General features: G+C 39.7%; 1 protein-coding gene across 12 annotated transcripts in view; it reads left to right on the top strand.

The window, feature by feature from the left end:
• Positions 1 to 15,471, top strand: part of fryl (furry homolog, like) — a 634,639-nt gene that overhangs the window by 418,756 nt on the left and 200,412 nt on the right. For all 12 annotated transcript variants that reach the window (XM_041198439.1, XM_041198448.1, XM_041198467.1 and 9 more), the window contains 2 exons: positions 10,131 to 10,188; positions 13,467 to 13,558. In XM_041198439.1, coding sequence (XP_041054373.1) covers positions 10,131 to 10,188; positions 13,467 to 13,558 — 150 coding nt within the window. The remainder of the gene's footprint in view (positions 1 to 10,130; positions 10,189 to 13,466; positions 13,559 to 15,471) is intronic.

Below are 15,471 nucleotides of genomic sequence, written 5' to 3'. Positions count from 1 at the left end.
GACACTTTTGTTAGATCTTACATTGCCTTGCTCTGACACAGCCTCATTTTCCTTGATATATGTTTCATCCTTTTTAATATGTAAATTCCATTGTTTCTTATGTCTTTAGAACTTTACGTTTCTTATAATGTAAATCTTTTCATGTTGCCAGTATTCTCATTAACCTGCTCCCAGTGCCGTCTCCTCTACATTGGAGAGATCAAATGCAGACTGAGTGACTGCTTTACGGAACACCTTCGGTCTGTCTGCAAGTATGACCCAGACCTTCCTGTCACTTGCCATTTCAACAGACCATCTTGCTCTCATTCCCACATATCCGTCCTTGGCTTGCTGCAACGTTCCAGCGAAGCCCAACGCAAACTGGAAGAACAGCACGTCATATTCCGATTAGGGACTTTACAGCCTTCTGGACTTAACATTGAGTGCAACAACTCCAGACCATGAACACTCTCCTCTATCCTCACCCCTTTTACCCCTTTTTCCAATATTCTTTTTTATTTTTTATCCACTTATTTATTTTCATTTTTATTCATTTATTCATTGTTTCATCCCACATTTTATCCTATTTTCGATCTTTTTTCCCCACCACTGCCTCTTCCCTCTACCCTACCACCCTCTCAAAAGGGCCATCTACCACTTGTCCATATTGTTCTTTTCAGAGTGTTTACCCTTGTCCTGCTATTATCACATTCTGCTTTCTTACCTTAATGCCACTATCGGGAACTCCTTTAGCCCTTACCACTACCATTAACACTCCATTTGTCCTTTTGTTCATTACATCTTTGTCAATCTCTCCTTTGCCCTCTCCCATCGCTGCCCTTCTATCCAACTTCACCTGCTCCACCCCCCTTAAACAGTATAAATTTGATCACATTTTTACTTCTCTTTACCTCTGAAGAAGTCATACAAACTCAAAACATTAACTCTGTTTTTCTCTCCACAAATGCTGTCAGACTTGCTGACTTTTTCCAGCATTTTCTATTTTTGTTTCTACACACTATTACATTACCAGATGTATGCATTAACATATATATAAAAATCCTTGCAATCAATACAAGTCATTTCAGACCAGTGTCCAGTCCATTGTCCATGTTTTAAATGTCCAATTTCTCCTTGAGCTTTAAACTCTCGACAGTGCATCTGCAATTAAATTTTCTCATCTAGCCACATGTATAATCTGTAGATTAAATAGTTGCAGTCATAAACTCCATCTGAATAGCCTTGCACTTCGGTTTCAAAATCTGTCCAGAAATTTTAAAGAACTGTGGTCTATATAAATGACTGTTTCTGACAAATTGTTTGCAATGTTAACCTCAAAATGCTGCAATACCAACAACCAGAACCAGAGTCTCCTTTTCACTTGTTGAATTTCTTCTTTGTTGTACATTCATTTTCGTGAAAAATACCCTATCAGTTTCTCAATTCCAGTTTCATTTTCTTGCAACAGTACAGCCCCAAAGCCTGTATCCCTTGCATCAATGACCAACTTCTCGTTTTGTTCTGGGCATGAGGAAATCCACGATAGCTTTGAGTTTCACATCTCTCAGAGCCACCTTACTATGTCCACTGCTATGGCCCAGATATGTAGCTTGCGCTTTTGCAAATATGTTTTTAGCCAAGTTCATCACCAAATTAGCTTCTTGTAGTTGACTAAATAATTCTTCCAGATGTTGTAAATGTTCCTCCCACTTTTGACTGAAAACTATCAAGTCGTCCGTATAAACAGCACAATTGCTCAGTCCTGCAATTACTTTGTCAGTCTTTGAAATGTTGCTGCTGCATTTCTCATTCCAAAATGGCATGACTTTCAGCTGATACAGGCCATCTGGCATCACAAAAGCCAATATCTCCTTTGCTCTGTCCGATAATAGTACATGCCAATATACTCTCAGCAAGTGCAATCTTCCAATTATGGTATAGAATATGAATCCATTTTTGTCACTGCGTTCACCTTTAGATTGTCCACACTCAGCCTTTGGGTTCCATCAGGTTTCAGTACCATCACAATAGGCGAACTCCAGTTACTGCAACTAGTCTCAATTATATGATTTTGAAGCACAAATTCAATTTCTTTCTGTACTTGTGATAAATTTGCTGTATTTAATCTATTAGAATGTTGCCTCTTTGAAGATGAACCTTTTGCACTTGCATCATGAGTAGCTAAATCTGTCCTCCCCAGCTTATTCCCACAATTGCATTGTGCGATTGCAATAGCTTCTCCAAATCACTTTGACACGCGTCTGGAAGGTGACTCAATATTACATTTAAATTTTTAAGTACCTCCTCATTATCCAATTTGATTAGAGGAAAATCAATTTCAATATCCTGCATTTCTACCTCCTTTCTCCTTACCTACCACAACTAATACCTCCTTTTGGTCCATTTCCCTGTCAAAATACTTTTTAAACATATTTACATGACACACCCTCTGCTTTCTTCTGTATGGAATATTTATTAAATAATTGACTTCACCGAATTTCTTTTCAATCTTTTAAGGCCCACTCAACCTTGCGTTTAACAAGTCACCCAATACTGGTAACAAAATGAGTCACCCAATACTGGTAACAAAACTAACACTTTTTCCCCAGCAACAAAACCACGAGCTGTAGCTTTCCTGTCTGCCTTCACTTTCATCACTTGCTGTGGTATCTTTTAATGTTCCCTAGTTAAATTACATGCTCTGTCCAAACTTTCTCTGAAGCTTGATACATAATCCAGGAGAGTAGTTTCTGAATTTTTACCCAGCAATTTCTCATAAATCAATTTCAGTGGCCCCCCTTACCTCATGACCATAGACTAATTCAAAAGGACTAAATCTAGTCGATGCATTAGAAGCATCCTTAATTGCAAATAACAAGAGTGGAATTCCCCCACCCCAATCCTGTGGATAGTCCTGACTATACGCCCTCATCATTGTTTTTAAAGTTTGATGCCATCTTTCCAAAACCCCTTGTGATTCAGGTTGGTAAACTGTTGCCTTGAACAGTTTGAGGATAAAACAGTCTATTACTTCCTTAAACAGCTGTGACATGAAATGTGAACCCTGACCTCGTATTTCTTTTGGTAAACCATATCTTGTAAAATATTTAGTCAACTCTTCCATAATTCTTTTTGTTGTAATAATTCTCAAAGGTATTGTTTCAGGAAACCTTGTAGACACATCTGTTATCGTCAGCAAGTACTGATTTCCACTTTTAGTCTTAGGGAGGGGTCCTATACCATCAATCATGACCACGTCAAAAGGTTCTTCAAATGCTGGAATTAGAATGAAAGGTGCCAGCTTAATCACTGCTTATGGTTTCACTATCACCTGACATGTGTGACATGTTCTACAGAATTTTACTACATCTCTATGCAATCCAGGCCAAGAAAAATGTTTTTGTATTTTTACCTGTGTTTTCTTAATTCCTAAATGCCCCCCCATTGGAATTTCATGACCTATTCTCAGTATGTCGTTTCTATATCTAGATGGTATAACAATCTGATGCACTTCCATCCATTCTTCATCTGCTGAAACCTGAGGTTGTCGCCACTTTCTCATTAACACATTACCCTTAAGGTAATAACATCCTGGAACACATTCTGCCTCTGTTTCTAAGTAAGCTGTTTGATGTAACTGTTTTATTTGTGGATCCTTTGTAACTCTACCAACTGCCTTGAGCTAAACACCTCAGCTGCATTCTCTTCCATTCTTTCTTCCTGAGCAATCTTATCAAAGACAGTGGGTAGAATTTTTACCTTGGCGGGTCAGGCACACGCCTGACCTGCTCAAGCATAAATTGACACGCGATGATGTCGCGCGACCATCTCGACATCAATGCACAGATACCTGATATTTCAGTCGACAGGCGCACGCAGGAATTGGCAACGTGCACACCAACAATTAAGAGGCCTATTAAAGCCATTAAAAATATCATTGAGTTAAATTTTTCAATGCCCATCCAGCCTTACGGTTGGTGGGCAGATGAAAAGGCCGCATGGCCTTTGCACTTCTTAGGAAACCTCATCCACGGGCAGGATGAGTTTTCCAACATCAAATAAAATTTAAAAATTTACATTTCATTTATAACATGCCCCTGCTCATGTGACAGAGCCACATGAGGAGGCATGTTATAGAACATTTTTAAAATCTTTTTCAAACTTTTCATCTCCCTGAGGCAGCTCTGTGCCTCGGGTAGCTTTTCCAGTGTGCACCTGTGTGCATGCGTGAAGTTCCTTGCTCGCTCTCCTCTCTCCCCACCTCCCAGCGCTGAGTGCTGCGGCATACTTTATTTTAATTGGCCCACCAGAATGAAATTGCGTTCTTGCCCCTATTGCAGGCGGCAAGCGGCTTCCCATGCCGAGCCCACCCAACAAGGGCAAAATTCTGCCCATTGTCAGCTAATTGAACTTCAACACCTTTTCCCTGCCTTTTAACTTCCTCTTCTTCCTGTTTCTAGTTACCGCACAATCTGGAAACAATCCAGGATGCTTCTTCTGTAACACTTCTGTTGAAAGCACCTCTACAGGCTGCTCAACTACCATAGGAATTACCCACATCTGTGACTCAGCTATATTATGAACTCCTGCAGTGGGCAATTTTTCCATTACTCCAACAATCACCTCACCTGTTTTCCACTCACTCTTTAAATACATCTTCCACAATGGAACTTATTTAAATTATTTTTTTGTTCATGGCATGTGGCTGGCTTGGCCTTCCATAATTGCCCTTGTTCAGAGGGCATTTAAGAGGCAGCCACATTGCTGTGGGCCTTGAGTCACATGTAGGCCAGACCAGGTAAGGATGCAGATTTTCTTCCCTAAAGGACACTAGTGAACCAGGTGAGTTTTTATGACAATCAGCAATGGTCTCATGGTCGTCATTAGACTTTTAATTCCAGGTGTTTATTGAATTCAAATTCCACCATCTGCCATGGTGGGATTCACACCCAGGTCCCCAGAGCATTAAAAACCATTGGGAATATCCACCTATTCCTTCTCTTCCCTGACTACCTACCTTCCTTTCACCTTCCCACTTTCCATCTTTCTCTGATTTAAAAGGGTGACAAAAAAAAGGTTTAGGTCCATGAACTAACTCATAATCATCAGTTATCTCTGCTGTTTGCCTTACCGTCTTAACCCTCTGTTCCTCCACATAAGTTCTCACAACTGAAGGAATTGAATCTTAAAATTATCCCAAAATAATTACTTCTCTAAGAGCTGCATATGTTGTCTCTACCTTTAATCCACCGGTCAAAATTACTTTGTTTTACTTTCTCAAACTCAATATAAGTTTGCCTGAGCTGTTTCCTTGCATTCCTAAATCACTGACTGTATGCCTCAGGAACCAATTTATTTGCACTCAGAATAGCCTTTTTTTTACCACATCATAATCCACCATGATTTCTCCTGACAGTGACGCATAAACCTCATAAGTGCTACCCGCTAACCTAGACTGTAACAGTAATGTCCAGTTTTCTTGTAGCCATTTCGTTTGTTTAGCTATCTTCTCAAATGAAATAAAGAATGCCTGTACATCTCTTCAAACTTTGGAAGAGCTTACACAAACTTAAACAGCTCCCCACTGGGTTTTAGGTTAAAGGTTTTTTTTATCATTAGACCCTACCTCAGCATCTGAGGTCTTCTTTTTGAATTCTAGCTTTCTAAGTTCATGCTTTCTGTCTCTTTCCTTCACCCTGCGTCCATTGCTAACTGTTCCCTTTGGAGATCAAGTTTTCTCATTTCCATTTCCTTTTGAAATACTATTTCTTTTTCTGTTGCCTCTAGTTCAAGTTTTTTTCATTTCCATTGCTTGTTCAAATTCAAGCTCCTTCATTTGTAACTGAAGCCTCTCTAGTTCCAGCTGTGACTTTCTGGTGTCAGGCATCGCTTCCAACTTCGAATGCTGTGCTATCACTTCAACTATGTCTGCTTTCTTTGCCCCGACAGTTAACCTCAACTGCAACCTATCCGCCAACTCTTAACTTACCTTTAGATGTTCTTTTAACCCAATCAGAGTGATACCTTCTACTTCCAAAATGCTTTAGCCATGGAAGCAGCCATTTTTGCAATCACACCACTTTAAAAATCCCTCACACTAACTCCTGAATTCAAAGTGCTTCTTGTACTTATAACCTTAAGCTTCACCAACTCGAAACCAGTCAAGAAATTTCAAATATCCCATGTTTTGATATGGCAAATGATGTATGCTAGGCGGATCAAATCTACGAGGCAAACTTGATCGCGCTATCACAATGGTTTTGCAATTTGTATTTACTTTGAGATGCTTGCCCTTAATTCAGAAGTGATAAGTCCACCAAGACTTGAGATATTTTTAAAAACTAAAATTAAAATATTAGCAAAACTTATTACAAGCACATACGTAGAACTACAAATTACTACTATAATAACTTCTAAAATCTCTAATTAATCTGACTCCCAATTACATCTCCTTTAAGGCAACGGTCCGAAAATAGATATTTTAGATTTTAAACAGATCCAGCAAATTAACACACTACCTTGGACAGTGGAATTCAAAATTAAAACCAGTGCGTCAGCTTTCTCCAGCTTTGGTTTCTGTGGACAGTAGGCTTAATGCACAAATATTGGAGGCTTCTTGGAGGCGATTTCACTCAGTTCTATCAGATCTTACAATTCCTTCCCCTGACACAGTCTCATTCTCCTTGATACATGTTTCACCCTTTTTAATATATAAATTCCATTGTTTCCATATGACTATGGAACTTTACCTTTCTTATAAGATAAATCTTTTCATGTTGCTAGTATTCTCATAAACCTCTTTGAAATTGAAATCCCCTTCATCTATCTAAAAATGCAAATTCCCTTTACACCTTACATGCTAAGACCCCAACCATGTTTACTCATTAGCATATTAAAGACATTTCTACACCTTACTTCTTTTGATAACTTCAACTTGTATTCTGCTTGGCTACAAAATGTAATTCAATCTCTCTCTCTCTCTCTCTCTCACACACACACACACACACACACACACACACACACACACACACACTCTCTCACTCACTCACTCACTCACTCACTCACTCACTCAATACCACCCCCCATAAACCAGAAAAATATTATGAAAATTATTCTACCTTCATGATACTTGCAGATGGTACACACTGCTGCTACTGTGCATTGGTGGTAGAGGGAGTGAATGTTTGTGGATGGGGTACGAATCAAACGGGCTGCTTTGTTTTGGATGGTGTCGAGCTTCTTGAGTGTTGTTGGAGCTGCACTCATCCAGCAAATTAACACACTGCCTTGGACAGTGGAATTCAAAATTAAAACCAGTGCGTCAGCTTTCTCCAGCTTTGGTTTCTGTGGACAGTAGGCTTAATGCACAAATATTGGAGGCTTCTTGGAGGCGACTTCACACAGTTCTTATCAGATCTTACAATTCCTTCCCCTGACACAGTCTCATTCTCCTTGATGCATGTTTCATCCTTTTTAACATATAAATTCCATTGTTTCCATATGACTATGAACTTTACCTTTCTTATAAGATAAATCTTTTCATGTTGCTGGTATTCTCATTAACCTCTTTGAAATTCAAATTCATCTTCATCGATCTAAAAACGCAAATTCCCTTTACACCTTACATGCTAAGACCCCAACCATGTTTACTCATTAGCAACTTAAAGACACTTCTACACCTTCTTTTGATAACTTCAACTTGCAGTCTGCTTGGCTACAAAATGTAATTAAATCTCTCTCTCTCTCTCTCTCTCTCACACACACACACACACACACACACACAATACTACCCCCCATAAACCAGAAAAATATTATGAAAATTATTCTACCTTCATGTTACTTGTAGATGGTACACACTGCTGCTACTGTGCGTTGGTGGTGGGAGAGTGAATGTTTGTAGATGGGGTGCCAATCAAACGAGCTGCTTTGTTTTGGATGGTGTCGAGCTTCTTGAGTGTTGTTGGAGCTGCACTCATCCAGGCGTGTGGAGAGTATTCCAACACACTGTTGATATTGGGGGTTTCAGCAATGGTAATGCCATTGAATGCCGAGGGGCGATGGTTATATTCTCTCTGGTTGGAGATGGTCATTGCCTGGCACTTGTGTGGCGTGAATGTAACTTGCCACTTGTCACCCCAAGCCAACATATTGTCCAAATCTTGCTGCATTTGGACATGGACTGCTTCAATATCTGAGGAGTCACGAATGGTGCTGAACATTGTTCAGTCATCAGCAAATATCCCCACTTCTAAACTTATGATGGAAGGAAGGTCATTGATGGAGCAGCTATAAATCAGGAAATGGAAGGGAGGGAGGAACTCACGAAAAATTACTATTACCAGAGAAGTGGTACTGAGTAAATTGTTGGAGCTGCAGGCTGACAAGTTCCTTGGTCCTGATGGACTTCATCCTATGGTCTCAAAAGTAGCTAGTGAGATAGTTGATGCATTGGTTTTAATTTTTCAAAATTCCCCAGATTCGGGGAAGGTCCGATTAGATTGGAAGATAGCTAATGTAACTCCATTATTCAAAAAGGGAGGAATACAGAAAGGAAACTACTGGCCAGTTAGCTTCACATCTGTCATAGGGAAAATGTTAGAAACTATTATTAGAGAAGCTATAGCAGGACACTTGGGTAATTTCAAGGTAATCAGGCAGAGTCAGCATGGTTTTGTGAAAGGGAAATAATGTTTAACTAACTTATTGGAGTTCTTTGGGGAAGTAACAAGTGCTGTGGATAAAGGGGAACTGGTGGATGTACTGTACTTGGATTTCCGGAAGGCATTTGATGAAGTGCCACATCAAAGGTTATTGCATAAAATAAAAGTTTATGGTATGGGGGTAACATATTGGTATGGATAGAAGATTGGCTGGCCAACAAGCAGAGAGTAGGCATAAATGGGTCTTTTTGAGTTTGGCAAGATGTAATGAGCGGTGTGCCACAGGGATCAGTGCTGAAACCTCAGATGTTTATAATTTATATAAATGACTTCGATGAAGGGATGGATGGGATGGTTGCCAAATTTGCTGGTGAGTGACACAAAGATGGGTGGATAAGTGAGTGTGCAAAAATCTGGCATATGGAGTATAATGTGGGGAAATGTGAAATTGTCCATTTTGGCAGGAAGAATAAAGGAGAAGCATATTATCCAAATGGTGAGTGGGAGATTGCAGAGCGCTGAAATGCAGAGGGATCTGGGTGTCTCAGTGCATGAATCGCAAAAGGCTAGTGTACAGCTACAGAAAGTGATTAGGAAAGCCAATAGAATGTTATCATTTATTGCGAGGGAAATTGAATTCAAAAGCAGGGAGGTTATGCTTCAATTATACAGAGCACTAGTGAGACCACACCTGGAGTATTGGTATTGGTCATCTTACTTAAGGAAAGATGTAAATGCGTTGGAAGCAGTTCAGAGAAGGTTTACCAGACTAATACCTGGTATGGGTGGGTTGCCTTATGAGGAAAGGTCGGACAGGCTTGGCTTGTATCCGCTGGAGTTTAGAAGGGTTAGAAGCAACTTGATTGAAACATATAAAACCCTGAGAGGCCTTGACAGGGTGGATGTGGAGTGGATGTTTCTCCTCTTTTGGGAGAATCTAGAACTAGGGGTCACTGTTTAAAAATGAGTTGCCCATTTAAAATGCAGATGAAGCAAAATTTTTACTCTGAGGGTCGTGAGTCTTAGGGACTTTCTTCCTGAAAAGGCAGTGGAAGCAGAGTCTTTGAATATTTTTAAGGCAGAGGTGGATAGATTCTTGGTAAGCGAGGGGGTGATAGGTTATCAGGGGTGGGTCAGATGCAGATTTCAGGTTGCTATCAGATCAGCCATGATCTTATTAAATGCCGGGGCATGCTCAAGGGGCCGAATGGCCTACTCCTCCTTGTTTGTATGAAGATGGTTGGGCCTAGGACACTACCCTGAGGAACTCCTGCAGTGATGCCCTGGAATTGAGATGCCTGACCTCCGGTTCAAGGGCAATAAAGGATAAGCAACAAATGCTGGCCTTGCCAGCAACGCCCTCACCCCATGAAAGAATAAATTTTTTAAAATTGCAAACCAAGTTCAATGAGGGTACTGCTTGAGGATACTGTTAGCCCATAAAAACTGAATTGTAAGTAGCTCATTTTTGACTTGTTTCCTTTTTTGCAGAGACTTAATAGAAGAACTTCATCCCATTATAAAAGAAGCACTTGAAAGAAGACCAGAGGTAAATAAAAACTGAACTGAACAGTTCATCATTAATTTTTCAGATGATCTACTTAGAAAGTTTGATTTTGTATGTGTGGTCTTGTGAAGGTTTTTGCACACAGGATTTCCACAAAGTAATAGAAGCTGGCAGCCATTTTCCTGAGTTTGAAATTTTGAAGCTGTTTTCTTCATTTCAGTTGCATGCAAATGATTCTCAGCAAAGAATATTTAATAATAAAGTGAGTGTGTTCTGCCAAACTCTTTCCCAATTCACTGACATTTACCCTTTCAAAATCCCAACTGTCTAGCGATTGTCCATTGGTTTACAATGACAATTATGTAGCTTATGATCAGCTCCACCACACCCATTAAAACCATTACTCCCTCTCATCCTGTTCTTCCAGATACGGCCCTCACCTCCACTCTTTTAAGTGAGAGGGGGGTAGACTTGAAAGGATAGAGCAATTAACTGAGTAAGCTATTCATTGCAAGATTTGGTTGGACTGCATAAAGCATGATATTGACCCAATCTTGTCTGTCAAAATTGCTCACTATTCCAGGAACATTCTGGAATGCAAAGATAACATATGATTTTGTTCTCTGCTGCAAACTGTCTTTTTAAACGTTCTCACAGTCTCCTCCACCCTCATCTCCTACAGCAATGGGCTTTGTCAATAGAGGAATGAAGAATAAAAAGCAGCGATGTTGTGTTGAACTTGTATAGGTCACTGGTTTGGCCTCAGCGAATGGTTGATTTAGAATGCACTTCCTGAATGTGGTGGGGGGATGGACTATTGAAGCTTTCAAAAGGGAATTGGATCATTATGTGAAAAGGAAAACTTGTCAGGACCGTGGGCAAAAGGTAGGGAAGTAGCACTAGGTGAATTGCCCCTTCAGAGGGCCAGTATAGACACGGTGGGTCGATGGCCTCCTTCTGTGCTGTAACCATTCTATGATTATGGTTCTAAGAAATGAGAGAATACCTTTTGTCAGTAAGATTAAGACCATCCAATTAGCTGGCTCTGTTGCTTCCCAACCTACCGTCTTTCACCAGGTCAGACTTTTTCGAAGGTTCCCCTCTGCCCTAGCTCTGAACTTTCATCTTTGTCCAGCTTCTCACCTATATACCCTCATGCCTTCTCCAAGCTCATTGTGCCCCTCCTGCTTCCTCGACCCTATTCCTACTAACCTGCTGACCATCCAACTTATCTTCCTGGCTGCCATGTTAGCTCATATTGTTAACAGTTCTCTTTGCCCTGGTACTGTTGCCCTCTCCCTCAAACCTAAGGTCATGATTCTTTTTTTTAAAAAAAGCCCTAACCCCCCCCAATCTGTGTAAACTACCGCCCCATCTCTGACCTCACTTTCTTCTCAAAAGTTCTCGAATGTGTGGTTGCTGCCTAAATCTGTGTCCATTTTTCCCAGATCTTTTTGTTTGAATTCCATAGTACCGAAACAGCTGTTATCAAAGTACACATGACCTTCTGTGTAGTGTTAAACTGACCTTCCAGTCGTTCTCAACTTGTCTGCTGCCTTTGATGTGGTTGACCACATTATCCTCCTCCAATGCTTCTCTACTGTTTTCTAGCTGCGTTGACTGCAATTGCCAGGTTTCATTCTTACCATAGTCAGCTAAGCTTCTCTTTCTTCTTCCACATGGTTACATCTGGTGGTCCCAAGGATCTTTCTTGACACCCCCTTATATTTAACTACAAGGCGCCCTTCGGCGGCGACATCCACAGATGGCGTCAGTTTCCATTAATACACTGACAACATCCAATTCTACTTCACCACCACTGCTGTGGCAGTGCTCTAAAAGTTTATTTAACAGTTCATGCAGAATACCTCTTCACAGCATCATGAATCTAGATTCAATAGCCTAGGCCTCAGTTCTCACCCTTATATGGACAGCCACCTCCTGCTGCTTACCCCCCAGCCCAGCCAACTCCATTACAGCCTCTGAAGAAGTAGTATGCCACTCTATATGAAGTTTAAGTTTCCACGCACTCCAACTTCACCCTAATGAATTTGTTCAGAGCATCCAATTGTGTGTCACCATACAAGTATGCCTTTACAGCTCCATGAAACTTCCTCTGTATGCTTTCACTGCCACATGTTCATGTAGTCAGCAAACCTTCTTGTTGCCATTCTTCTCCCCCAACTTTTTGCCTCCACTCTTCCTTTTCTCCTCCTTAGCCCTTGTCCCTCTCTTCCCACTCCTCCAAGACAGAGTTTAGACTGGTTTGTGTAATTGAACCTCTCTGATAAAGGAGCAATAGACTTTAATTGTTTACCATAAAAATAAGTGGCATTTGAAAGTGAATGGTATGTTGTACTAAAGCGTTATGGTAATTATTTGTCATCTGTTCTTAAATTATTTTTAAAATTGCCTCTTTGGAATAATGTGGTGTAATAGGATTGTCATTTTGATCTGATCTTTGCACCAGAAAAAATGATAAGGTAGCAATTTAATTTGGGGAATGTGTGGAGGTAGCGGTACAATGTTTTATTTAAACAAGTGGAACTGACCTCAATACATAGCAACAGCCACAACTGAGTTATGTTTGTTTGGAACCTGTTTTGTATTCAGTTTATACAATTGGTGGCTGTAGTTTTTAAAAATTTCTTTACGTAAATGAAAAAATGAAAAAACTAGACCTATCTTTATTGTGGTATCATGGAAGGATTCTGTAGTTCCATTCAATATTTCAGTTAAGAGTTGTGGTTGGTTCTCATGATGTGTGGAGATTTCAGAGCATGTGCTTTTTGTTACTTCTCAAGTATTTTATACAATTTTTGTAGATATTTGACTTAACCATTGCAATACAGAAAGGCAATGTTTTGTAGCTTCACTAACATTTGGTTTTTTGCAACCAAACGCAACCCATAAGAGCTGATGTTTACTGTATTGTCAGAAGTTGTCCATTTGAAAAAGAATATTACGTGCTCAATAGCCAACTGCATGATTTGTCCATTCCTAACTACTTTAATTTGAAAATTTACATACACCATTTCTTCAAGATAATATGATAGATTTTGAAAGCTGTCAAGCTTTTTATAGCCCATGGGTTAAAGAGATGCTTTTGTGTAGTGATGTCCTTAATGATTCTAATTAGGTTGTTATAATATCTGCAACTTCAGAAATTTATAGGCTATATTCACACACTTGCTATAATTTTTATTTACTGTGAGTTGTTTAAGCAACTTTAAGCAGAGGTTTCATTTTACTTGTATTGTCGGGTGCATTGTGGAACTTCAAAACGCAGGAACTAAGTAATATTTGTATCTATGATGCAGAATATGAAACGACGCAGGCGTCGAGATATTTTACGAGTGCAGCTTGTGAGGATCTTTGAGCTATTAGCAGATGCTGGTGTAATTAGTCACAGGTAAGGAACAAACGTACAATTAGTTTCCCATCCTATGTCAACAAATTGCAACAGAAAAATTATGCTATCAAAGATGTACTACACAGTTATTAATTGCTGTTACTGATGTGAAGCTGAGCTATGAAGACCAGAAACATCCTTGCTTTCTACTCATGTAGCCTACTCAACTAGGCTAGCAAGGGACATAATATTGTTAACCTCTGTGCTCGTGGCTGCAGAGGGAAAAATGTCAGGATTGTTTTCAGTGGTGGTGTTCCACATAGTTGAATAATTTAATGAAATTCTTTATGTAGGCAATACACAAAAGAATAATCGTTATCCCCACCACAATCTCCTGTACCCAAGATCGGAGCAGTGGCTGTGAACTTGGGTAGGAGGCTTTATATGGAGAGGGGGATTAAGGGAGGACAGTGAAGGGCAGCAAAAGAGGATTGTTGGCAAGGTGAGTAGAGATGGGCATTGAAATAATGGAGGATGAGGACTTCCTTAGTGTAGAGGCTGAGGAGGAAAGAAATCTTGGTGAGAAACTCATGATTGGGCTTCGGAGGATGGCAGGAAGCAAGGATATTATGGGGGAAGTGAGAGACCTGGATGAAGTGAGGTGCTCAAAGGAGGGTATGATATTAGACAATTAGGAGGTGAGACCAAGGTGTGATCTTTAGATAAGGGTGACACTGTCAAGGTCAGCAGATTGGGCAAAAGAGATCGTGGAAAGTATATCCAGTTTTGGCGGCATCCTGAAGATGTGAGGCATCACCTACTGTGAGCCAAGTACCTGTCAAAGTCAGTGCAATCATCCAAAATAAGATTGTGGATGGAAATGGGCTAGCTTCCAAATGAATGGATATTCTTGAGGGAAATGTGGAGCAGGGTGATACCCTGGCAGAGTGCAAAGCGGAAATAAAGCAAAGAGTGAGTGCGGTGCAAAGAAGGTTAACAGAATTGGCACAGGCAAACAAAGTGGAAGGGTTGACAAAAGAAAATGGGGCAGCTGGGGTTGCTGCTTAAAAGGAGGAGTGACAGTTGACTTACTGCATCAGCATTGATATGATTAGAGGTTATGTTCCACTAAACATAAAATTGTACATTATTAAAATAATTTTTTTCTTTTGTTTACCCTTTACATTCATATCGATATTGTAGGATGGGTCACGATTTTTGTGCATAGATTCATTTCTATATTTGGAGACTCTTGATTATCTGTCAACTTCAGTTATTCACTGTGTTGTTCCATTGTGCCAGATAATTGGGGTGCCAGATTGTTAGGATCCCACTGCACCATTTTGTATATTGGCCATTTTTTTTGAAGCAAAAGCAGTTGGGTGAAATTTCTTTCATTTTGTTCTCTGGCCATAGAAAGGAAGTGTTCACAAGGCAAAGCTATAAGTTTTTAACAATCACTGAGAAATAAGAAAAAGCTTAGGAAGGAAATATTTATGCTTTATTAAAAAAAATTATTCCCTGACATTGGAAAAATTTAGACCCAAGTGCAATATTTTCTCCAAACAATTTGTGCATGGTTTTGCATTGTTAATTTATTTCACAAATGAAATGAACTGCAGACTGCCAGTGGCTCTCAGCACTTGGCAGGGAATTCATTTTTAATTTACACGTAGCTGAAATTTTGTTTACACTCAATATAAAATGTAAGAAAACCTTATGTAGATTTAGTCAGTTAAGTTGTAAACAGTTTTTGGTTTAAACTTTGTTGTCATTAGAACTTGTTATTTAAACAAATATTTACATTAGTCAATGCTAATTCTTCCAAACTGGTTATCATTGCAAGAGGTGAAATTATGCTCTTGGTATAATTTTAAAATAATTGCTGAGAAAGAAAAAAGGCTTTTATTATATGTATTCAGCATTCATACTGAACGTCATGTTAAACAAGCTGTATTGTTTGATTTGTCCAA

This window comes from Carcharodon carcharias, chromosome 1 (assembly GCF_017639515.1).
Source record: "Carcharodon carcharias isolate sCarCar2 chromosome 1, sCarCar2.pri, whole genome shotgun sequence".
NCBI classification, from domain to species: Eukaryota; Metazoa; Chordata; class Chondrichthyes; order Lamniformes; family Lamnidae; genus Carcharodon; species Carcharodon carcharias.
The sequence above is the reverse complement of the archived record's forward strand: the minus strand, read 5'-3'. Positions and strand labels throughout refer to the sequence as shown.